The 26,824-nt window shown below is 36.8% G+C and overlaps 1 protein-coding gene across 5 annotated transcripts in view; it reads left to right on the forward strand.

The window, feature by feature from the left end:
* LOC106884053 (anoctamin-4) overlaps positions 1-26,824 on the forward strand; it is a 120,190-nt gene that overhangs the window by 82,939 nt on the left and 10,427 nt on the right. For all 5 annotated transcript variants that reach the window (XM_089366374.1, XM_089366376.1, XM_089366378.1 and 2 more), the window contains exons 7-16: positions 17,386-17,498; positions 18,897-18,949; positions 19,908-19,964; positions 20,956-21,020; positions 21,181-21,315; positions 21,669-21,835; positions 22,363-22,445; positions 23,436-23,498; positions 24,470-24,544; positions 24,648-24,806. In XM_089366374.1, coding sequence (XP_089222500.1) covers positions 17,386-17,498; positions 18,897-18,949; positions 19,908-19,964; positions 20,956-21,020; positions 21,181-21,315; positions 21,669-21,835; positions 22,363-22,445; positions 23,436-23,498; positions 24,470-24,544; positions 24,648-24,806 — 970 coding nt within the window. The remainder of the gene's footprint in view (positions 1-17,385; positions 17,499-18,896; positions 18,950-19,907; positions 19,965-20,955; positions 21,021-21,180; positions 21,316-21,668; positions 21,836-22,362; positions 22,446-23,435; positions 23,499-24,469; positions 24,545-24,647; positions 24,807-26,824) is intronic.

Below are 26,824 nucleotides of genomic sequence, written 5' to 3' on the forward strand. Positions count from 1 at the left end.
CATTGAGTCAACAAATCAAAGCTTTTCTGTCCGGCTCTAATGAGGGAGATATTGGAAGTGTGAGGTGTCAATCATCTCAATGAATTAAAATCCATTTCACGCTTGATTAATTATCCTAAAACAGACTCCACCCTTTCTACATACGGTAGATCGATTAAAGTTATCGATCTGGTTTGTTCAGTTTCTGCAATGGAAATACATCAAGAATAGAAATGTAAGTCGCTTTCATGATCGTTCCTCGCCAAGTGGATATATTGTGTTGACAGGAGACAAGTAGTGGTAGTGGTGGGGGACCTGATCATGTGACCCCCCACCCCACCCCCGTGAAGTGAAGAAAGCAATTATATAAACTTTGTCGTATTGTCACAGGTTTTAATGTAGGAAATGTGTCTTAGTGTCCTTAAGGAGAGAAAACAGAAAATAACAAAAGACGAAAAGAGATTAATGAACAATGGCATTTCTAAGGTGTTATCTCTCTTTCAATTTGTACAAGGAAATAATGTTGTTTCTGTTGTTATGGAGACAGGGTCAGTTCTGATTGTTGTTGTATAACAATAGTCAGATCTGATTGAACAAAGGTGGGTTATAAATGTTCTTGCTAAGGTTGTTGTTAATGTGACAATGGTCAATTTTGTTGTTGTTCTTGCTAATATAGACATGGTCACTTTTGTTGTTGTTGTGGTTAGCCATACTCTCATTTTGAATACAGATATATTGTAGCAGTTATTGGTGTTGCTAATGTAGCCTGGGTCAGTTTTGTGGTGGTGGTTGCTAATGTAGCCTGGGTCAGTTTTGTTGTGGTGGTAGTTGTTGCTAATTCAACCTGGGTCAGTTTTGCTGTTGCGGCTAATTTAGCCAAGGTGAGCACTGTTGTGGTTGTTGCTAATTTAATCAAACTCCCTCTTATTGTTATTTTAATTGTAATTGTTGCTAATTTAGCCATTATCAGTTCTGCTATTGCAGCAAGAGTCTTTGTTGACAATTCAATGTGGGTCACTTCTCTTCTTGCAAGTGTTGCTAATTTAGTCTGCTTCAGTTTTGCTGTTGCAGTTGTTGCTAATTTAGCTACTATTGTATCTGAAGTTGTTGTTGTTGTTGTTGTTGTTGTTGTTGTTGTTGTTGTTGTTGTTGCGAATTTCAGCCCAGGGCAGTTTTGTGGTTGTGATTGTTGCTAATTTATCCAGGGTTAGTTCTGTTGTTGCTGTTGCTAATTTATCACATTCAGTTCTTGTTGAACAAGAATATTATATTATCAATGTTGTTTATTGTCATGATGGCGGATGTTGCTGACACAGCTATGATCAGGTTCTGAATAATTAATCTAATTAGGACCTGCTGATAACAAACTATTCTAATATTCAGCAGTGTTTCTATCAACTCAATATTCCAGCCCCCCCCCCCCCCCCCTCACCACATGCCTTATCACCAGATTATTGCTACTGGGAGGTAGAAGGGGAGCTGCAACTATTATTATTATTAGTAGTAGTAGTAGCAGCAGCAGCAGCAGCAGCAGTAGTAATAGTAGTAGTAGTAGTCGCAGTAGTAGTAGTAGTAGTAGTAGTAGTTGTAGTAGTATAATTAATATCATTAAGTAGTGATACAACTACACTAATTAGCAAATGATTTCTTCTGATAATCCTCTAGAGTGGTGTAGGGATTATCAGATAATCAAATCCTTCTAAAAGTAATGATGTCTGGTTGGTGTGTCTGGTGGTTGGTAAGAAACATTGTGCTGATCATTGTGCTGACCATTGCTCTGCTAGAAATCAAAATGTTTCAGTCAGTGTGGCACCAGATTTAGTGTTTCTGTTCTGCAGTGCAAAATGTTTAGTTTTCTCTTGTCTCCTTAGTTTCTTGCTTGGATTTGATCTCAGAACCTATGGTATCATGTGAGGCACTCCAGAACAGCAACGTGGGACTATTTCTCTGCAATGGCCCACGACGTCTAGTATACTGTCTAAAATCAAAAATTGTTGTTCTATTTCAAACTACTACAGTAACAACCATAACAATAATAATAATAATAATAATCTTTTCTACAATAGGCACAAGGCCTGACATAATAATAATAATAATAATAATAATGATGATGATGATGATGATGATGATGATGGTGATGATGATTGCCACAGGGGCATCAAATGAAGAGGACATCAAATGAAGCATAGGGATGTACATAAAATCAGATGAAGAAGAAAAAAAGAAAACATACTATACAAATATAAAGATAAAGTTTTTCTTGATTTGGGTGAGGTGGGAGGCGGGGATCTCCAGTTGGAACCAATCAAAGAACTTCCACAGATTCAGGATCTCCTTGGTTACCAAAAACGAATGCATTTTCCCAATAGTATATGACCTACAGATATAGACTAGTTCCATCCAGTCTTGCCATTAATTTTTCAAGAGTGGTTGGAACCAAAAACTAATGAAGCAAATGGTAAAATAAAAGACTGTTCAATGGTTTCCTTGTTTCTGGCGTCTTGCATTCAGGAGGGAGTTAATAATGTATAGATGGTACCATGGATCTCTTTTGGACCGTATGGTTCACCTTGTGTATCTCTGCTGGAGATGATCCAATATAGTGTCCCCCACCACTGATGTGGTTCCTTCCACTCTCTCCCTCTACCACCATCATAGATTATAAAATATTTATAGAGTAATTAAGGCGGCGAGCTGGCAGAATCGTTAGCACGCCAGGTGAAATGCTTAGCAATATTTCATCTGCTGTTACATTCTGAGTTCAAATTCGGGATCAATTAAATAAGTACCAGTTACGCACTGGGGTCGATGTAATCGACTTAATCCCTTTGTCCTTGTTTGTCCCCTCTTTGTTTAGCCCCCTGTGAGCAATAAAGAAAGAAATATTTATGGAGTAATTTAACTACTGCATATGTCTATTTAATATCCACCACCACCACCACCACCACCACCACCACCACCTCCAGCACAGGAACAGTACTGTCACCACCACCACCTCTACCACAAAAACACTACAGTCACCACCACCATTAGTTTTACTGTAGACATAACCCTAATATTATCTTATTTTCCTCAATTGTTAATACAACATAAAGATAATAATTAATGTCAAATAGAAACCAGACAGGAACATTTTTTTTCACCACTTCTACAAAATCTAATGCACACACACACACACACACACACACACACACGTGTGCGTGCACACACACACACACACTCAATCTACAAAACCTATCACAAAAACTATACATTATCTTTATTAGATAATTCACCAAAGGTTCTTAATAAGAAATACATTCATTCATTCTTTTCCTTCGTTTTTCTTTCATTCTTTCTTCTCACATACAATGAAGATATTGATTCATGTCGTTCCTTTTTCCTTTCATACATTATTTCCAGTAATAATAATAATAATAATAATAATAATAATAATAACAACAATAATAATGATGATGATGATGATGATAATAATAATAATGATAATGATGATGATGATAATAATAGCAAAAGTTCTTTTGGCTGTGGTTATCTCATCTGCCATTGTTTCCCAATCATTTTTTTTTTCTAATTGTTTTTTCCATCTTTCTCATATCCATCTCTGTTCTGATTTCAGCAGATTTTCTTTACATATTATTATTATTATTATTATTATTATTATTATTATTGCTATTGTAGTTGCAAAGGCAGAGTGCCTTTCACCAGACTTATTATTGTGTACAATTTTCTTGTTTTGAAGCACATTACTTAATATTTTTGTTGTATTGTTTTGTTAATAAGCCAACCAATATTCTATGTGGCTGGTTGGCTTTGTTAAATTTTTGCCCATCTGGGCAGAATATGTTGTTGTTTGTTTTTGTTCTAAAACAAGAAAAAAAGAAAATATTCCCATTTAACAAATGAAAAACAGGAAAAAAAAAACATTGCATCAAATTTTTCAGCAAATTGTCAAAGGGGTGAAACCAGAGATTGGAAGAGCTGTTTTGGCACCAACTTCCTCCATCTCCAATAAAGCATCACCCTTCCTGCTCCAGTAAAGCGTCACCATTCCTACCACCACGAGAAATCAAAACAAGTAGGCAAGTGATAAAAACTATAGCAACAATAAAGAAATTGAAAATAACATTTATGTAAAATGAAAACTTACAAGAAAAAGCATCTCGTTGTCATTCAACACATCTACACATTGCATCTCCACTGCCACTAATACCATTTATGCCAACACAAAATATGAAAATACTACATGCAAAAATAGTGTCAGCAGGTTTGCCAACACAGCTCACCAAAAGTAGAAAGAAATTGTTTTAAATTTTGAAGAATTAAAAAAATTCAAAACAACATTCTCATGAGACATGAGCAAGACATTGCACTCAGTATCCCAGAATCCACCTAGTAACAAACTAACCTCAGAACGGTTGTATTTGAAACTTTAGCCATAAAAAGTAGAAAATGGAACAGGTGACAGCAACAGATTGAAAAGTGCCTCAAACTAATCTGGAACACCAAAACACATCATCAGAGCCAAAAAAAAAAAGAATAGAGCACAGTGGATGTGAGATTCCCTCCAGAGGATGAGGCCAGAAAGATCTTCATAACTAATCTAAGATGGGATGAACTGGTCCTTATCCCAATCTCACTTGGTTGCAGTGTAGTTAGAATAAGGGTAGTCAGAAACAAACATTTACTCTACAGATGCAGAGGCTGTAGAAACAAAATTGGTCTGATTGGGGGATGGAGCTATTGATCCAAACAGATTACCAAAGCATGGAATTTATCCCAGTCCTGATCAGTCTACCAAATGATATAAACCTATATATGGTTGTTGAGGGCTGAAGGCTGAAAGGTCACTTGTATAGTGACACAAACCACCTTGAAGCTTTCAGTCCACAACAAAGGAAAGAAGAAAGACCACAACTTCTGCTGACACCATCGCTACCACAACAACAACAATAGAAGTAACAGAAAACCCAAAACAACAACAGCTATATTATCAAGACAACACAAAAAAATCTTCCAGAGATATGTCCCTCTCTGACTTACAGATGTTGTGTGACAAAGGGGTTGGGGAAGACATCAAAGGGCAAACGGTAACAAAGACAAAAAAAGGTTTCTTTGTTTTATTTTTACTGTTTACACATTTCCATGCAACCCTTTGCCACATCATATCATATTGTATCGTTCTGTACCATTTAGTGATTGATAAAAAAAATCATCTTATGTCTAAATTAGAAACATTATTATTATTATTATTATTATTATTATTATTATTATTATTATTATCTATATTTCTTCTGATGTTAGAAATCCTGTTATTTCCTTTAAAAAGCTATCAATAATTAATTAATCCAAGATGTATCACTGGTTCCTGTATTTTTCATGTGATAGGCAAAAAGAAAAAAGAACTCAACACTGCAATTGAATCTATCACTTATGCAATCACTTGTACCTACTTACAGCTAAGTAGACTGGACTATGGACAGTTAAGGACACAGTACAGTGAACTATACCACACCGTGGTACCTACTACAGCTAGGTAGATTAACTGGACAATAATAATAATTATAATGATAATAATAATAATATTAAAATGTTAATGATAATAATTCTTCATTCATACAATAATTATTTATGTAATTATTTCATTATGATAATAATAATTATAATCTATAATAATAATAATAATAATAACAGTAATTATCATAATCAAATAATTAGTATTTGTTTTATTGAACATGTCAATTAATTATTATTTCATGTTTCAATTAATTTTTCATATTTAACTCTCATATTGTATCTTTTTTTCTTTCCCTCTTTCTCTCTCTGTCTCGATCTTTTCTTCTTCTGTGAACGATTTAAAATATATCGGTCCTAACTCTCCTTTCCATGGGAACAGCAATCCGTAAGAAACAAAATCATCTTTTGTATCTGATTTGAACCCAGTTTTTTTTTGTGTGTTTTATCTTTTTTTCCATCCCGAAACGTTTTTTTTTTTTTTCCCTTTTTGTTGCATGATTTTGGTTATACAGATGTTACAGACTGATTAACGAGTTATCATCTTGGTATAAGCATGTCATCATTCTTCTGTTCTTTGTCATGAGTCTTCAGTCAAAACATTTGTCATACTGCATGTGGTGTTTGAAACAAACTGACAAATATTTTTTCTTAAAAAAGAAATTCATTCCAGTTCCAACTCACAACACAATTCTTTCTGTATGATTTTTAATTCTTGTTCAAAACCAACTACAGAAAACTAATTCATCATCAATTTCTCCATCGTTGTTACCACCATTTTCATTATCACCATCATCACACATCCTCATTACCATGTCGGTCTTAAGAAATTTCACCAAAAGAAATTTCATTTGAAACACTTTGTTTTCTTTTTAATGTTTGACATTGAATAAAGACTTGCCTATTTAAATTTTTTATAAAAACTTTTACCATTTATTTTCAATTTTATTTTTTAAAATGCTGATATAATACACTTTATTACTGTCCATACAACAAATTTGTCTTACAATGAATTTGTCTTATGTTTGGTTTTTCCTATAAGGCAAAATTTCCTACACTAAATTTTCCAGACATGACCATCATGGTCCATATAGAAAAAAGTTCTTTTAATTCATTATTGGTTTGTTGTTGTTTTAATACTAATGAGTGGTAGTTTTAATTATCTGTTTTTAACACCACCACAAACACTGCCACCAACAGGTCCTAGGTGCATTTCAACAGGACCCACTTTGTTGAAAGCTTTCATACCAGGTCTCATGTGAGTTTGAGGGAAACCACTTTCTCTCCTCTTGCCAGCAACCCTAGAAAGGGTTCAGGAGCACTAACCCACTTGTGAATAACCAATATATTTTAAGTGAAAAAAACAATTTTTATGAAAAATTTGATGAAATTATCTAAAAAATATATATTTCACTCTTACCTTTGAAACTTCTTAATAGAGTATGCTTATATATACATTTCTAATTGTTAGCCCTCCTAATATATATATATATATCTTTGTGTATTATCATCATCATCAATATCATCATCGTTTAACGTCCGTTTTCCATGCTGGTATGGGTTGGACGGTTCGACTGGGGGTCTGGGAAGCCAGGAGGCTGCACCAGGCCCCAATCTGATCTGGCAGTGTTTCTACAGCTGGATACCCTTCCTAATGCCAACCACTCTGTGAATCTAGTGGGTGCTTTTTACATGCCACCGGCACAGGGGCCAGAGGAGCTGGCATCGACCACAATTGGATGGTGCCTTTTACATGCCACCGGCATTGTTTCAATTTCGTTTAGTTTTTTTTTTTTGTGATATTTTGTCTTTGTCTTCCATTTTTCTTCATCTTGGTGCATGTCTGTGTGTCTTGGAGAAATAGAGTTGAGATGTTTGGACGAAGTAAATTTGGATTTTCTACCTTGACTATTTCCATTCTTAATTAACATAGTTAAAAATTAACATTATTAATTATTTATATATTTATTTTTTGTTAGATTTTTTTATGCTTTTATTCCTTTGTTTTTCTTCATGATGTTGTTTTGTTTATCATTTGTACATACTAATCCTTGAGCCATCCCCCCCCTTTCACTGTTCCTCTTGACCAGGACTTAAGAATGGGGAATCGCTTAATGCGGAAAGTGATGGTCAGTGTTGGAATACTGTTGATTATAGGTCTTCACAGTCAGAACTGACCTTGGGCTAAACAATAACTTGACGGCGTTGGTATTAAGCATCACAGAAGAGAGGTGTAGTCTATGCTGAGCTTGGCCTATGCTGGACATGGTCCATGGTGGACTTAGGTCATGCTGGAATTGGTCCATGGTGGACTTAGGTCATGCTGGAATTGGTCCATGGTGGACTTAGGTCATGCTGAAATTGGTCCATGGTGGACTTAGGTCATGCTGAAATTGGTCCATGGTGGACTTAGGTCATGCTGAAATTGGTCCATGGTGGACTTAGGTCATGCTGAAATTGGTCCATGGTGGACTTAGGTCATGCTGAAATTGGTCCATGGTGGACTTAGGTCATGCTGAAATTGGTCCATGGTGGACTTAGGTCATGCTGAAATTGGTCCATGGTGGACTTAGGTCATGCTGAAATTGGTCCATGGTGGACTTAGGTCATGCTGAAATTGGTCCATGGTGGACTTAGGTCATGCTGAAATTGGTCCATGGTGGACTTAGGTCATGCTGAAATTGGTCCATGGTGGACTTAGGTCATGCTGGAATTGGTCCATACTACTGATCATATACAAACAGTGGACAACAACAAAAATATTGCAGGAGAAATATGTGGGTTTATGTTGGAGGCTAGAAAGGTAGGGGATGTTTGATAAGGGTCTTAAGGGGGAAAAGATCTGGGCAGAATAAAATAACAAATGCAAACTCACACCCCTCAATCAATTTCACCTCGCAAAACTGCAGCTGATTCTTCTAATCTCTTGCCTAAAGAATTTCACCTTTGTAGAATCCTCTGTTCACAAAAATGGTTCTGGGAATAGCACCATTGGAACAATACCTAAGGAATACAGAATGGGTTGATTGAGTGTGGCTGTTTGGATGCTGTCAATTTGGTACAGCTGGGCAGATATTCATCTTGTTTTAACATCAGTACCTGCTAGCAGTGGAGGCAAATATATTCATGCAGAAATGTACGCATGCAGGTAAAGAGAGAGAGAGAGAGATTACAATTTATTAATTGAAAATGATTGACATGAAGCACTTTCCCTCTCCTCAGACACACAAAAAAAATATACTCACACACATAAACAGAGAGAGTGAGAAGAAGAAGATGAGAGAAACGTTAAGATGTCTGATGTAAAATAAGTCGGCACCAAATCAACAAACCCCAAATCGGTGGCACCAAAACAGCAGTGCCAAAATAATGTCTCTTACCCACTGGAACAGCACCCCCACCTAAGGAAAGCTTCCATCTTCATTACCCATTTTGCAGTCAACTTCACACTCCATAGACCTGGCACACAAATCTCCTTCCTATGAACTCCATCCATCTCTCATTTCATGGATCAGTAGTTTTCTATCAGATCGCACCACTGAGGCATGTGTTGACAGAACTCTGTCGACTATGGTGTACCTCAGGGTTGAGTCTTATCACCAATTCACTTCTTTCTCTATATATCCATGGCTCTTTGCACCAGACTCCATGGCTGCTACCCCTCCAACCAAATTCCCATGGGGGCTCCCCCTTCAACCAGCAAGTAAAAAGAAAAAGATCTCAGAGGATTCCCTCCCTATTTGACTCATATTATGAAAACAACTAAATTGATGGTTCATCTCATATACAATGCCAGTAGGTACCTAGATCTATACTGAGGGATCTGATGGATTCAGGTGGAGTACCCTGGGGTACCATTGATTTGTTATATTATATTTCTAATGTATTTCTACTAATTTATTGGTTTTACTAATATTAGTTTTTACTAATACTGTATTTTTATAATTTGATAATTTTAGTTTTCAAGCTATTTTTACTGTAATGTTCCTCCTGTAGTGCCCTTTTGGCAAATAAGAAATTATTTATGATTATTATTATTATTATTATTATGATTTATATTGTTATAATAATAATTATTATTGCTGTTGTTGTTTTGAACTTTTGATCTTTGAAGTAACATATGTCACCTCTCGACAGAATCTCTCTCTCTCCTATCTATCTGTCTATCTGTCCATATTGGTATCTGTTTGTCTCTTTCTTTTCAAGTCTTTCCATCTATGTGCCTTGGAATTTCTCTCTCCCTCTCTTTCTCTCTCTCTCATATATATATATATATATATATATATATATATATATATATATATATATATATATATATATATACCTATCTGGTTATGTTCCTCCAATGCATCTTGTTGCATTTTACTTTGATTAAATACTTTTAAAAGAGAAAGAATAATAATATGACAAAATGGTATTGTGTGTTCAGTTCTTGTGAAACAACAGCATTGTAGACGTTGTGGCAATCATCCTTGCCTTAACAAATGCGTGTTCAGTGGAAGATGAGACATCATTGCAACATTCTCAGTACAAGACTAACAGAGTAAATACCTTTTCATTTTTTTCTTTCCTCTTTCTCTCTTTCTCGACATCTTTCTTTCTTCCTCTCATTTATTTATTCATGCATAGATATTCATTCGTGGAGGCACGATCACCCAGTGGTTACGGCAACGGACTCATGGTCATAGGATTGCGGTTTCACTTCTCAGACCGGGCGTTATGAGTGTTTATTGAGCGAAAACACCTAAAGCTCCACGAGGCTCCGGCAGGGGATGGTGGCGAACCCTGCTGTACTCTTTCACCACAACTTTCTCTCACTCTTACTTCCTGTTTCTGTTGTGCCTGTAATTCAAAAGGTCAGCCTTGTCACACTATGTCACGTTGAATATCCCCGAGAACTACGTTAAGGGTACACGTGTCTGTGGAGTGCTCAGCCACTTGCACATTAATTTCACGAGCAGGCTGTTCTGTTGATCGGATCAACTGGAACCCTCGACGTCGTAAGCGATGGAGTGCCAACAACAAACAACAAATATTCATTCAGTCACACTTACATTCATTTACACACATTCATTCATATACATACATTTCCCCCCACCCACACACACATGGAAACATTGAAATGTTGCCCCCCCCCCTCAATGACAAGATCCCGTGTCTCCATTGAGGAAGCAGAGTCCTTAATGCATCAGACAAAATGCTTAACGTCATGTCTTCCACCGCTTAACATTCTGAGCTCAAATCCAGCAAGGTCAACTTTGCCAATCCTTTCATTCAGGCTCAATAAAATGAAACACCAATCAAGTACTGGGGGGGGGGGGTGATATAAATCAACTTACCCCCACCTTCCTTCTAAAATGCCTGGCCTTGAGCCAAACTTTGAAATTATTATTATTATTATTATTATTATTATTATTATTATTATTATTATTATTATTATAATAATAATAATTTAAGGTGGCAAGCTGCCAGAATCGTTAGCACGCCAGACAAAATGTTTGAGGGTGTTTCGCCTGTCTTTATGTTTTGAGTTCAAATTCCACCAAGGTTGACTATACCTTTCATCTATTGTAACAAGATGGACTGAATGCAATGATTACACATTGGAGCGATTTGCTCAGAAAGCATGAGTGTTGTTCATTTGAGCATCTTTAGTGTGAAAATATATTTTATGTACTGCAGCATTTTTGCAAAAAGCATGGAATTTTACAGCATAGAGAGATAAGCAAAATACATACTTGAAATTTTCAGATTATGCAATATATTAACTTGTTGGATGCATTGTATTTAGCTTACAACATGTAGCGTGTTTAGCTTACAACATGTAGTGTGTTTAGCTTACAACATGTAGTGTGTTTAGCTTACAACATGTAGTGTGTTTAGCTTACAAGCGTGTTTCAGTTTTAGTTTACAAGTGTGTTTAGTTTACAAGCTGAAATCACTATTTTAGTTTGCTAACTGCTATGATTTTAATTTTCTGAATGTAGTATTTTTAGCTTACCAAATGTAGTGAGTTTAGCTTGCTAAAAGTAGTGCTTTTAACGAGCTAAAATGTAGTGCTTTTAACAAGCTGAAATGTAGTGCTAAATGTAGGAATTTTAGCTTGCAACACATTGTAGTGTTTTTAACTAGCCATTAGATGTGATTCCATCTTACTAAATAGACAAAACCTTCATTAATATACAGTAAGACTAGTTATTTTCAACATTGCACCACCTATCCTCAGCAAATAGATAGTGTAAACGTAAGATAGCATTCTATTTTAAATTCTAATCTCGGTACTTCTTTGGTAAGTCTGGTTATTCCCAGATATCCATTTCCATAATTCTGTTGTCAGCAATATTGATTTTTGACTTTTAATAAGTTAAAATGTTGTCTACATTGATAAACATTTAAAAGTCTGCAGCAGTCAGATAAATTTATTGTTTTAAATTTAAATCAGTTATGGCAAGGGAGGAAAGAAAGAAGGATTTATCATCATCATCATTATTATTATTATTATTATTATTATTATTATTATTTTATTATTATTATTGGTTTTCCTCTTTTGGTTTTTATCGCTGCTAACTTCAGCAGTTAATGTTGTTGGAGTTGTGTGATTGTTGTTGTTTATAAAATGGCTGTTGTAGTCGTTCCATTTCTTGGATGAATTTTGTTCTTGTTGTTAGTGTTGTTGCCTTCTGTTGCTGTTGTATTTTATTGTTTGATATTTGTGTCTGTTGACAGATTTTCTGACGTCTCGTTTGTCGTAATTGTCTGATGTTTATTGTCTGATGTTATTGTCTGATGTTATTGTCTGATGTCTCATTTGTTATTACCATCTGATGTTATTGTCTCATGTTATTGTCTGATGTTACTATCGTTGTTCTCTGATGTTTGCTTTTGTCAGTGTTTGATCTCATTGTTGTTGTTTGATGTTGGATGCTGTCTGACGTGAAGTTTGATGCCATCATTGTCTTTAATATCACCAGGAGAGGCTAACCATTTCAATCTACCTCAGAATATATTTCTACTATAAATTTTATCGATCTCCAACAGATAAAAACAAAGTCAGAACCAACAAGGAATTGAACCCAGAACATAAAAAAAACTAAATACTGTAAGTTATTTAGTGTGGTGCTCTGTTCTCCCAATGAACCTCCTTTCATGCCCACCCATCTACACTGAAATAAAGACACCAGTTTTCAGGAACAAATATCCACTGGACTTCCTCCATATTTTACATCTTTTCTTTTTTTCCGTATTTCCAGTTTCACATTTTCCCTTTTTCTGGTTTTTTTTTGTCTTTGTATAGTTTTCCCCCCTTTTTATCTATATTTTATAGTTTCCCCATATTTCGTTATCCAAATTTCTTTCATCCTCTTTTCTTATTTTTTATTTTTTATTTTATGTTCTTCAACCTGATTTCTTTCCTTTTCTGTTTTTCCCAAACTTTCTGTATTTTCTTTTTTTTTGTTTCGGAAATGTTCTTTTTTGTTTGTCATTTTTTTTCTCTTTTACTGATTTCGATCACTTTTTCTCTGTTCATCATTTTCTCTTTTCTCTTTCCTATTTTCTTCTCCATTTTTTTTTCTTTTTGCTTCTCATTTTACTGATTAATTTTTTTGTTTGTATATTTCTGTTTTTATTTGTCTTTTCTTTCCTATTTTCTTCTTTCATTCTCCATTCTATTTCCTCCTCCTCATTTCCCCTATCTTTGTTCTCCTCTTCTCCTGCTTTTCATCATTATTATTATTATTATTATTATTATTATTGTTATTATCATCATCAGTTTGGTGGAAGAGCAAAAGCATTTAAATACGCAACCAAACATTGCATTTCTTCCATTTCTTAACAAGCCAAATTCAAATCCTGCCAAGATGAGCTTCACATCTCATCATTTTAGGGTCAAAAAGATATCAGTCAGAGGCTATGGGACCAATTGTATTGACTGGCCGTTCTCTCCTTAAAATTGTTGGTCTTATGTCTTGGCTACCCATCTGATAAGAGTACACCAGGCACATGCATCACAACCATATGTGTGTGACATGGTGATCTCATATCAAGATAAACAGCACCTGACCCTGCAAGTGGGGCCCAGTTAGAATTTTCTTCAGGTCAAAAGCTGTTCAAAAGCTCCCTGAATAAGGCTTGTTTACGGATGTTGAATGAAACATCCATGTTTCCAGAGATGAATTATTGAAACCCCCAAAGAATTCCTCCCAACACATGGCTATGATGCTCCCCCACTACTTCTGCTCATGATCAGAGATGCACATATCGTCAGCCACCAAGGGACATGCTCAACTGGTTAAAGTCAAACAACTGACAAGCAAATCTGTGGTGTTGAGCAGAATATTTGCTGTAGCCCATCTTTTATACCAAGACAAAACATGGGAGCCACTGCCTGGTATCGCATCAGGATATTGTGGCAAAAATTTGAAATAATAATAATTATTATTATTGTTATTAGTCTGATGAAATGGAAGAAACTGTATTTTGTTCAACTAAATTCCTTGCAGCATTTAGTTATGTTCTTGGGTTTAACTCTTTCTGAGTTCAAATCTAACTGGAGAGGATATTAACTTTCACTCCTCTGGGGGTCTCAATAAAACATATACCAGTAATGCAGAAGAAGAGAGACGGACACACAGACAGACAATTCCATAAATGGTACTGAACCATTACACATATTAAATGTCTGTCCTTCTGAACTCTTGAGACATTTAAATAATCTCTTAAATATCATTATATATTATCAATTTAATAAATTAAAATGAAGTGGATAATTAAATAATTTTGCTATTGTTTCTAGAAGTCTGATTTGATGGAATCAGAAAATGGTAAAAATCTAAATTTTGCAATTATGTTTCCTTCAACAGAAATGATTGAGGTTATTTTGTTTTTTGCCTTTTGTTTTTTTACCAAGATGTTTTAAAATTAATAAGAACAATGAGAAAGTGTAAAAAATTTTTATGCTTCATTCTGTATTTAAGTTTATCAGATATGTTTGGAGATGTCACAAGTGTTGTGTAAATCAGTGAATTTTTTTGTTTGTGTGTTTCTGAGACCCCCTTTGGTCATGACTGACCCTGGGATTGCACCTAGAAAGTTACCCTCCCAGGCACAAGTCTTGGCAAGGTTGTTTATGGAAGACCAGCAGTCGCCCATGCATACCGGCCTCCCCTTTCCACACCACCAGTGTTGTCCAAGGGAAAGGCAAAGGGGCCGATACATCTTGGCACCTGTGATGTTGCAACTCATTTCTACAGCTGAATTAACTGGAGCAACGTGAAATAAAGTGTCTTGCTCAAGAACACAACATGCATCCCAGTCCGAGATTCGAACTCACAACCTCACAATTGTAAGCTCAACACTCTAACCACTGAGCCATTCGTTTGCGTGTTTTTATGTGTTATATATGTCTATCTCTGTTTGTCTGTTTATCTCTCCTTCTCTCTCTCCTTCTTCTTTCTTTTCTCCCTTTCTTCTTTCTTTTTTTTCTTTCTTTGAGACAATGAACTATAAAAAATGTATAATGTTGACTAATTGATAGCGCAGAAATGACTCTACCAAAACAAGTCCTGTTTCAGGTGTAATCTTTCTCCGTCTTTTACCGTACATTGTAGAGATGGGAATATTTATGCAATATTGAAGAAATGTCTGGAATATTAATATGTTTTTCCCAAGACATTGACATTGTCAGTTTTGAAGATTTATCAATGAAACAAGCATTAACTTTCCACGACCACCACCACCCAATGGACTCTATAGTATTTTCTGCACCTGTCATTCCACCAAACTTTCCCCCACCACCAGCAGCTGATAAGATGGAGAGAATGAGATGATTTATATAAGATGCTAAGGTAGGGTGGTAGGTGATGGGGGGGGGGTCGATAGCCAGGTCAGAGGTCAGCCATGTGTTGCTTGGTTTTGGTACACATCGTTTAAATACTCTCCTCTCTCTCTCTCTCTCTCTCTCTCTCTCTATTTCATTCCCTACTTCACACAGTTATTCATGCACTACTCCCTTTCTCTCTCATAGGTAGGTACATAGATAGATAGAGAGAGAGATGGGTAGATAGATAGATAGATAGATAGATAGATAGATGGATGGATGGACGGGTAGATAGATGGATGGATGGACGGGTAGATAGATGGATGGATGGACGGGTAGATAGATAGATGGATGGACGGGTAGATAGATAGATGGATGGATGGATGGATGGATGGGTAGATGGGTAGATAGATAGATAGATAGGACAGGTAGAAGAGTAGGCAGGTAGAAGGATAGACAAGTGGATAGATAAACTGATAGATGAAAGGTAGACACAAATCCCTGTACATCCAATCTTAGCTCAAAGCTATCAATTCCTTGTTATTTCTTCTACAATTAACTCAATCTTTCTTTTCCATCTGCTGACATAAAGACTGCACCTAAAAGAATTAAATATTATTATCATTACCATAGTGATAATCTTTTTTCTTTAATAAAGTAAAAATTATTATCATTCTTCTTCTTCTTCTTCTTCTTCTTCTCATTATTATTATTATTATTATTATTATCATCATCAATAATAATAATTCAAATGATACAGGAACAAAAATGTTTTTTTTTTCCCAACCATCAAATTGATTACTTTCACAAAAATTCTTTGCAAATTCTTCAATTGTTTTCATAATTTCTTTATCGTTTTTTTTTTTAGTTGTTGTTATTTTCAACTTCTAAGGTCGTTTTTCACAAATTCCTGACAAATTCCAAAAATCTGTTTTAAACAAACATTTGGCAACATCTAAGACAGATTGGTTTGGAGTTTTTTCACCAACACATTCCAAATTCTGTCTCATTGCTCTGTTTTTTCTTCTATTGCTGCTGCTGCTGCCACTACTACTGCTACCACCTCAACACACTTGACTCATCCTTCCTTTTGTTTTCTCCCATAATGGCTCAAGACCCCACCTAAACCTCTACAGCTAACCCCTATTCCTAACCATTCCTTTCCAAAATCTCTACCATCTCGAATTCACTCTCGGCTTATTCTTTGTCATTATAACTTTCACTTTGGATAACGCTATGGGTACTGCTGATTTCTCCTGGCCCTTTTCAAGGGTCTGTTGGGGCCATGGGTACAGTAAATTCTAGTCTTTAATATTGATAAGCTGGCAGAATCGTTGGCACACTGGGTAAAATGCTTAGTGGCATTTTGTCTACACTCATGTTCTGAGTTCAAATTCTTCTGTGGTCGACTTTGCTTTTCATCCTTTGGAATCAATTAAATGAGAACCATTTTAGCATTAAATAAGAACCATTAGTGGAAAGTTGTAGAAGAGGTGGGTCTGTTTCTTTATGAATATCAGTTTGTGTTTCATATTTATCCCTCAGGTCGGTCTTGATCAAATAGATCTTTGGTCAAGTGTTGTTCCAGGCATAATATATCTAGGAGTACATCACCAAACATGTCCTTTCTTTTCAAGAGTGAAGAGAGTGGGATGAGATCTAGGGGTAATTTCGCTGTTAATTTTAGTGATTCCTGCAACGATGGTGAGGAATTATGTTGGCGCATAAAAACCAGGTGTTGGTCTAAGGTTAGACTTTGTGACTTCAGATAATGAATGGATGTGATCTGGTAAAGTGGTACCTACACAAATCTAGATGGACTGAGCCTAGTCATGGACACAGTACAGTGAACTGTATAATACAGTGTGGTACCTACTTACAGGTAGGTAGACTGGACTGTTGACATTTAAACATCTTGGCCATGGGCACATTACAGTGAACTGTACCCCATTGAGGTACCTGTTCATGGTAACTAACATTTTGTCTTCTGTTATAATTCCATTCCCATCAAAGATGCTTTATAAAACTACAATTCAATCCAATTGACTGACAGAATTTAAATGTTCCTTGATTTTCAGGTATGTCATTCAAAACACAGAGGAATTTTTTACTTCTGCTGAAAGAAGTCGCATTGTTAATGAAATTCTGTCAAGAGCAACATTTGAGGGAGAAGGCAGAGTACGCAAATATGGTAAGAACTTGTAAAATTTCTCATCTAATCTAAGAAAGAGTCATGTCTGCTGATATCATATCTATGGGAAAGGCATGAATGTCACTCAATCAAATCCTTCCCTCATAAACCTATATTTTTCTTGTATCTGAAATGTTTTTTCGTTCCTTTTTACGTCCACTTTTCCATGCTAGCATGGGTTAGATTTATTATTGACGCTTTCTTTCCCAGCTGTATGCTCTTCCTCAACCTTACCTGGTTTTTTGTTGGTTTTTTTTTTCAAGTAAAGGATCTCTTGTTTCCCACACGTTTGAGGGACCAAAGTCAGCAGACAACTTGTTGACATCATTGTTTGTAGCTCAACAGTTCTTTAGAGAAGCACAAACATAAGCCAAAACACACACACATATCCATATACATATACTTAAATATGATGGACTTCTTTTCAGTTTCCATCTACCAAATCCACTCCAAAAGCTTTGGTTAGTCCAAGACGCCACACAGCAGAACTGAACCCAAAACCACATAGTCAGGAATCGAGCTTCTTAACCACTAAGCCACGTCTAATATCCTACGATACACCTTATTCTTTAGGGCAGAGATTCTCAACCATTTTTTGTAGCTATGAACCCCTTCTGATTCCTATTTCATTCAGGTGGACCCCAATAACCTGTCAATGTTTAAAAAAAATTCATATTATTAGGAATTGCAATTAAAAAATTAAAATATTTTGTGTTTTGTCGGAGGATAAACAATTTATTACACATATATTTTAACAGCAAAATCTTATATGGACCCTCAAGGGTCATGGACTCCGGTTAGAACCACTTTAGAAGAAGGAGGACATTAGAACTCATGGGAGCCTCTGAGAGTGGGGAAAGGGGTCGGAGAGAGGAGGAGGAGCTCAAGACTTCTTCTCAACACATCTATTCAACCTGGTGTCCCTTTTAACGATCCCCATAATCAGGAGTTACCTGGGGAGTTAAGACCCACATCACAATCATCTCAGTATATACAACTGTTGAGCCATTGCTGTTGTTGTTTATTGCCCTTGGTCAGTCCTGCCCTAGTTGACCTCTGATCAACCAATGTTCCATCTGTGGCTAGCTAGCATCTGTTCACATGGTTTATCTCCAAACAAATTATTCAATGTGTCCTTCCTAATAAAGTGTGATTCTAACTAAGATGTCTAGCAGGTCAAACAACCACATAGGGGCTTTGTTTTTTGTTGTTTTTTACTCTTGTTTTTACCATTCTTGTGACTGCTATTCCTGCTGCTGCTGCTGCACTTTTTATTGTTGTTGTCATTATTGTTGTTATTTTTGTTATTGTTGCCGCTGCCATTACCAATGTTGTTGTTGTTTCTTGTTGCTGTCTTCTTCTCGGTATTTCTCCATTCTCCTCTCCATCCTTCAACAGGCATCAAAAGGTTACTAGGAAATGCATACATAGCAGCTTATCCACTCCACGAGGTAAGGCCAAACACAAACCTTTTCATGTTTATGTCTTTAATATTGCCAATCGAGAGAAAAAAAATGAACAAAATACCTTGTTGCAAGAATCAGCTTTTCCTCCCAACCTTTAAATACCAATAAATTACAGTACCAGTCATTAATTAGGGTCAATTCAAGTGGTGTTCCTCTTCCCACATTTGTGGCTCTGTGTATACATTATTGCGTAGCCTTTCATTAACCAGGAATAAAATCTCACCAAAGACACTCGACATCATTGTTTTAACATTTACTTTCTCTTGCTTGCATAGGTCAGATGAGATGTGTTGAAACAGAATTTCTAAGGCTGGATGCTCTTGCTGGCCACAACCTTTACTTGTCTCCAAATTACACTACTCTGCTTTCAATAACACTATTGTTATATTTATTTATTATGTAACAAATCTATGTATGGAATATACATAAGTATTGCTTACAATGTCTGGTGTTCATTCATGTGGTGAACGTATAACCATTATGTTATCCTTGTCATCCTCATCCTTATGCAGCATCCATCATCCATGCAATGATGGGTTGGATGGATCCAACCAACCAGAGCACTGCGAAGAGTTCCAGTATTTACAGCTGGACTGTCTTCCTAATTACACTGTATCTCTCATCTTTAGACCTGGAAACACACCAACATCAGTTGCCAAGCGATGGTGGAGGGACAAGCACAGACATACACACACACACACACACACACACACACACACACACACACACATATATACGACAGGCTTCTTTCAGTTTCTGTCTACCAAATCCACTCTCAAGGCTTTGGTCAGCCTGAGGCTATGGTAGAAGACACTTCGCCAAGGTGCCGTGCAGTGGGACTGAACCTGGAACCATGTAGTTGGGAAGCAAACTTCTTAACATACAGCCACACCTGCACCTACATGTGTTATATTTTATTTCTTTATTTTTTTTTTCCTTCCAGGGGCCATATTACTACGAGGACTCAATATATGCGACTGGACCAAGAAACGCGCGACATGTACGTATCTGAACCACCATTTCCGTTGTTGTTGCTGTTGTTGTTGTTGTTGTTGTTGTTTAGCCAAAGGTCAGGAACTAAAAAAGTTGTTCCAAACATGACCCTGTCATTGATTTGTACGCAAAGAACAATATAATCCATTACATAAATTATTTTAAGATTGTTTTGTGTGATTTGAGGGAGATTTAGCTGGTATTTCAAGTGAGTCATGCTACCACATAGAGGTACCGCCTTTGGTTCCTATTTCTCTGTATTTTTTAAGTTGTAAGAGCTGAATGGTTCGAGCATAACCTGGAGTCTCGGGTTCAAATCTGTTGCACAGTGGTGCAACAGACTCATGTTTCTGTTCAATACTTCTAATTTACCTAGATAGGCATGGGGGACTTGAGAAGCTTGCTTAAGATTTCCACTGCGTCCCTAAAAAACGGAGGTGGGGATGTACTTGCTTTAAATTGGAGCTGGTACATGCTATGTAAGACTGTGACACACAGACACACACACACACACACACACACACACACACACACACACAGATGCATGTATACACACACTCTGGTATGCATATGCAACCATACACCTCTCCTGTCACACCAACTCCAGACTAAAAGGTGTCAGTTAATTAAACTGCAATTATATATGAATTAAGCTGTCATTTCTTGAATATATATTGTGTGTGTACATATTATCAGCCTGTCACTTGCAGTCGTCTTCTTAACATAGGGCGTGGCTGTATTGTGTATATATATCATGGCGGGGGGATCTCTTATAGGGTGAGTATGGTTGTGCAGAACTCTGTGTGTGTGTGTGTGTGTGTGTGGTGTATACATTCATGTTTGTGTGTGCATATATGTACATATGTGACTGTGTTACCACAAACCATAGACACATATGTAAAGATCTTTTATATTCAATAATAATACAATCTCTCTCTTTCTCTCTCTTTCTCTCTCTCTCTCTCTCTCTCTTTCTCATTGGTCTTTCCGTTGTCCAGTTACTCTATGAAATGTGGGCCAGACCAAAAATGTGGTACAAACAGCAACCATTGGATGCGATCAGGTAAGAAGAATTAATTCATTCGTTGCATCAGTTATGGAAGATATCTCTGTTGTAGTTGACCTTACATCTTCACAATAAGGTAGGGCAACCCTAAGTGGTGACCCTCTCCCTAGAATGGTATAATCATATAATTTATATTTCCACCACTTTCGTTTTTCAGATCATATTTTGGAGAAAAAATAGGAATATATTTTGCATGGCTGGCGTTCTACACGCAGATGTTAATTCCAGCAGGCATTGTCGGTGTTGTGGTGTTCATCTATGGTCTGGCAACAATGATGGATGATATTCCAAGGTAATGTTCAGAAATACAGTTTGCAGAAATACAATTGCGTCCCCTCCCAAAAATTTCGGACCTTGTGCCTTGAGTAGAAAAGAATCATATCTACATATATAGATATAAAATATCGTAGGTAGCTATACACAATATAAAACCAAAAAGGAAAAATTCACTCATCATTAATATATATATGTATGTATGTATGTATGTATATAATGTATGCATGTATATCTGTATGAATATATATACATACACATTAAAAAGCCTTATATTTGAAGTTACTGTCATCTTTAAAGAAAAAATGGATAAATGTGTATATATTTTTGTGTTATTGTCCACTAATGCTTTGGTATTTTCTCTCCTCCCAGTTTGGACATCTGCAGCTTTGATAAATCTGGCAACCTCACCATGTGCCCCCTCTGCGATGAATTGTGCCGATACTGGAAATTAGAGACTGTTTGCTACTATGCTCGAACATCGTATCTTATTGATAACCCGTCAACGGTGTTTTTTGCTGCGTTTATGTCAGTATGGTGTAAGTATAAACACACACACAAATGCCCAAAGGTTAAGTGAACGTGTATATATTGGCATGTGTGCACATGTACATGTATGTATGCACATGTATGCACATTTGCATATAACTATGTGTGTATATATATATATATATGCACCACCACAATCATACACATGGAGATCTATATTCACAGACACATACATTGTATACCTCATGGGAACACATGAAGATTTTACATGTATACTCATGTGTACACATGTGCAAATACACACATGTCTATACACATGCTCCAATCATTTTTTCCTTTTTGTGTAAGAGACTGGACAGTTTCTGTTGTGCCATGGAAAGGAAATACAGTATTTCTCCACACGTTGGTTAATTCCAGATGTATCATGGAAAAGAAATATTTCTTCATGTACTGGTCAGTTTCTGTTACACACAAAATACTTCTCCTGTCACTGGACATTCTACTGAACCCACCCCCCACCCACCACATGATTCAGTCAGGTTTTACAATGTGTTTTTTTTTTTTCACTGTGTTTCAGCAATGTTTTTCATTGAGCTGTGGAAACGTCAACAGAATGAAATTGGTTATGACTGGGATATTTCGAATTTTGAGGAAGAGGAGGTCAGTCTGCTTTCTTATTTTCTTCTCTTATTCTTTACTCCTTACACAAGGAACTGGTACTCCTCCCAACTCTTTAAGAGAGAAGATTGAGGATCTTTCTCTTGTACTCTGTGTCTCATTCTTCTTGTACTTTGTGTCTCATTCTTCTTGTATTCTGTGTCTCATTCTTCTTGTACTCTGTGTCTCATTCTTCTTGTAAACTGTGCCTCATTCTTCTTGTACTTTGTGTCTCATTCTTCTTGTACTCTGTGTCTCATTCTTCTTGTAAACTCTGTCTCATTCTTCTTATACAGAGTGCTTCATTCCTCTTATACTCTCTCTGTCTCATTTCTTTCATACTTTGTCTCATACCTCTTGTACTCTCTGAGTCTCATTTCTCTTGTACTCTGTGTTTCATTCTTCTTGTACTCTCTCTCTCTCTCTCTCATACAAGATGTTGATACACCCACTATTTTAAGGGAGGGGCTTGGTCTCTCTGTGTCCCTCACCACACATTGATACTTCTCCAACTGTTTAAATATTTTTGCTAATAAGAGCATCCAGTAGGACATTGAGAGTCAGCCACAGAGGAAAGGACAAATCCATAACCCTTTGCATTTTCTCCTCTTCCTCCTCAATCCCCAGGGAAAAAAAAACATTGGTAGAGAAGAAACTAGGAATTTGATACAAAAGAGGAACCCCGAGAAGGGACCAAAGGACCAGGTTGGGCTTTGAAATCAGGTAGCATGTTAGCTCTCTTATTAAAACTGCCCATCAAGGACCCAGTGAGGGTTTTAGTGTTATATATATTGAGTGTATCATATGATAACACAATGTCTATGTGATAGTCCATCCAGCACATTTTGATTCCTATTCCATTTATTCCATTGTCTGGAAAGATGTCTTCCTCCCAGACATATAACTGGGTTATGTTATGGGAACTCAAACTCTCTTCCATTGTTCCTTCATCAATAATTTGTTAAAGACATATTTTCTGATCTTTTCTCAAAGGAAACTGTTCGCCCAGAATTTGAATCTACGGTTACAACCACTCGAGAAAACCCTGTCACTGAGGTAAGTAAGATCCAGTTTCAGCTACCTTAAAAACCCAGGTAATTTACGCATTTTTTTCTGCAAAGATGAAAATAAACTTTAGGGCTGCATAAATTACATGAGTTGATCATTTCCAGAATTTTTTGAATTTTTTTTTTTTTTGTTTCTTGAGAAAAGATGTACAAAACATAAACATTTATACCAGAAGTTGACTGATTTAATGTCAGAAAAGGTTTTTACAGAAAAAATAAGGGCTTAAATATAGTGAAGTTGAATTTTGTTTGTTGGATGGTATAATGCTTAATGTTTCCATATAAATTTACTAAAACCGTTAAGATTGTTTGCCAACATAACCTGGCAGTCCTGGTTTAGGATGAATGTTGCTGTAATTTAGCCCCATTGTGGTCATTCTGTTAATAGTAAATAGCATCAATAAATATATTTATAAATATACTTGGAAATGGATGCGTCACGTTCAGTTAAATATAAGGACACAGGTTGTGTCATTTAGTCAACTGGAGACGAGGTCTCATCATCATCATCGTTGTTTAACGTCCACTTTCCATGCTGGCCTAGGTTAGATGGTTTGACCAAGGACTGGCGAGCCAGAAAGCTGCACCAGGCTCCAATCTGATCTGGCAAGGTTTCTACAGCTGGATGCCCTTCCTAATGCCTACCTCTCCGAGAGTGTAGTAGGTGCTTTTACGTGCCACTGGCACAAGGGCCAATCAGGCAGTACTGGCAACGACCACGCTCAAAAGGTGTTTTTTACATGCCACCTGCACAGGAGCCAGTCCGAAGGCACTGGCAACGACCATGCTCAAATGTTGTTTTAATTGACCAATCATCAGAAGCAAATCATTTGTGTGGTTATTCAGCAAGAAATTACCAAATCCTCATTGTGTTAGGAAATATTTGTTTCAACATGTGTTTACCCTTTTTTCTTCTCCAGAGAATTCTATTGCAGTAAATTCTTTGTTTTCTCATTGCAGACAGAAGAACCCTATGTTCCTTCTTGCCTGAAGATCTTTAACTATACAACATCCATTGTGGTCATTCTGTTAATGGTAAATAGCATCAATCTATATCTCTATCTATATCTTACACTCACCTCACCCCACCCTTTACACACTTTCTCACTCTAAAATTCTCTATTTTCTCTATTTCCAGTTATGCCTTGTTGTTGGAGCTGTTGTTGGTGTCATTGTTTACCGTATTGTCATAATTGCGGTGTTTGCCAAACAAGAACACATCAAAGAACAAGCCTCCATTGTCACATCTGTATCGGCGTCATTACTTAACTTGGTTGTCATTCTTCTTCTGAATATGGTAAGTCTGCCTTTCACAAATTCTGCTGTTGTCGTTCTTATTAATGAAGATGGCAAGATAAAGGTGCATGGCTCGGTGGTTAGAGCATTGGGCTCACAATCATGAGGTTGTAAGTTCAATTCCCAGACCAGGCTGTGTATTGTGTTCTTGAGCAAAACACTTTATTTTTCATGTTGCTCCAGTTCACTCAGCTGTAGAAATGAGTTGTGACATCACAGGTGCCAAATTGTATCGGCCCCTTTGCCTTTCCCTTGGGTAACACCAGTGGCATGGAGAGTGGGGGTTGGTATGCATGGGGGACTGCTGGTCTTCTATAAAAACAACCTTGCCCAGACTTGTGCCTCGGAGGGGAACTTTCTAGGCGCAACCCCCTGGTCGTTTATGACTGAAGGGGGTCTTTGCCCTTTACCCTTTTTAATGAAGATGGTGAACTGTCAGAATCATTAGCACAGTTAACAAAATGCTTAGCAGCATTCCCTTCATCCTTACGTTCTGAGTTCAAACTCTGCTGGGATCAACTTTGCTTTTCATCCCTTCAGGGTCATTGAAATACCAGTCAAATACTGGGGCTGATGTAATTGACTAGACCCCTCCCACAAAATTTCTGGCCTTGTGGAGAGGATTATTTTTGTTGTTGTTGTTGTTGTTGAGTTCTGAAAATACATCAAAGTGACATTATTCAGAGCCAGTTAAATAATTTGTAAGAATGTCTTTCCAACCATGACCTTTCCAGCTGCTAGAGACAACAGCTAAACCACCTTCAAATCTTAAAATGGAAGGACACGTTTAAACAGTGTAGACTCTTATATATAAAAGACTGGGTCGTCATGATTGGAATGCCTTCGGTTAGAGTTTTGTTCAATCAGGGCTGACCTAGGGCTAAACAAACACAATTTGTTGCTGAGTAATGTGTTTTCTGAAGGATATATCTTTGTAGTTTGTGTGGGGAGGAATACAGACAGGTTTTGGTTACAATTCCAAGGTAACATCATTTCCATGGTACCACTGAGCAACCAAAGAAATGGCTACATGTCCCAACTTATTGTTCTCCTCCAACAAAACCTTGGATTCAGTGAGCTAATAAGGAATGTCTTTATGTGTCTGTTTATCCTGCAAGAAAAGGCAGCTAAATTTACCTCAAACCACACCCTACAGTCTTAACAAAAGGGAATATTGTATGATGTAGTCCTAGATACACTGTGTTCAATGATGAATTGGAAGAATTATTAAGGTGTTGGACCAGATACCTTACAATATTTTTCACAAATCTTTACATTTTGAGTTCAAACGCTGCAAAGGTCAACTCTACTTTCATTGCTCAGGGGTTGATGGAAAATGTATCAGCCAAAGCCTTTAGATAAATAAAATCATTCGAAAAAACATTTGACAAAAACCCTTGTGATGTTTGTTCAGTTTCTTTATGTTCAAAGTTGTCCTGTGAGGACACTGGTACCAACCCATGCCAGCCTTTGTCTTTCCTTTGACCAATATTGATGCCAAAGATTAACTGCACAGACATCTGCTGATTCTTCCTTCCCATATTCCAAAAACAAAAATATCAGTCTGACATATATCAGTGTTATTTTTGTTTTTTTAGGGGGGAGGTGCTCTGGTGCCATATTCCAGGAAATGATGCCAAACCTTCACCAACATTCAATCAATAAATATTTGGCACTTTATATCAGTCAGACATTTTGTTCTGCCAAAATATGAAATATTATCAGTGAGTGGCATTGGCTAATTGGTGAAATGGCCGCAATCCAATGATTGAAACGTTGTAAAAGAATAAAATAACATGCACGCGCACACACACACACACACACACACACACACACACACACACACACACACACACACACACACACACCATCACATGGCACTACCCCTACTACCATCCATCACACACACACACAAACACCACTACTATCACACACACATGCACAATCTCCCCTACTACCACACACACACACACCTACCACTACTATCCATCACACACACACACACACACCATTACTGCC

The sequence above is a fragment of the Octopus bimaculoides genome, chromosome 19 (assembly GCF_046866305.1).
Source record: "Octopus bimaculoides isolate indiv1 chromosome 19, ASM4686630v1, whole genome shotgun sequence".
NCBI lineage: Eukaryota > Metazoa > Mollusca > Cephalopoda > Octopoda > Octopodidae > Octopus > Octopus bimaculoides.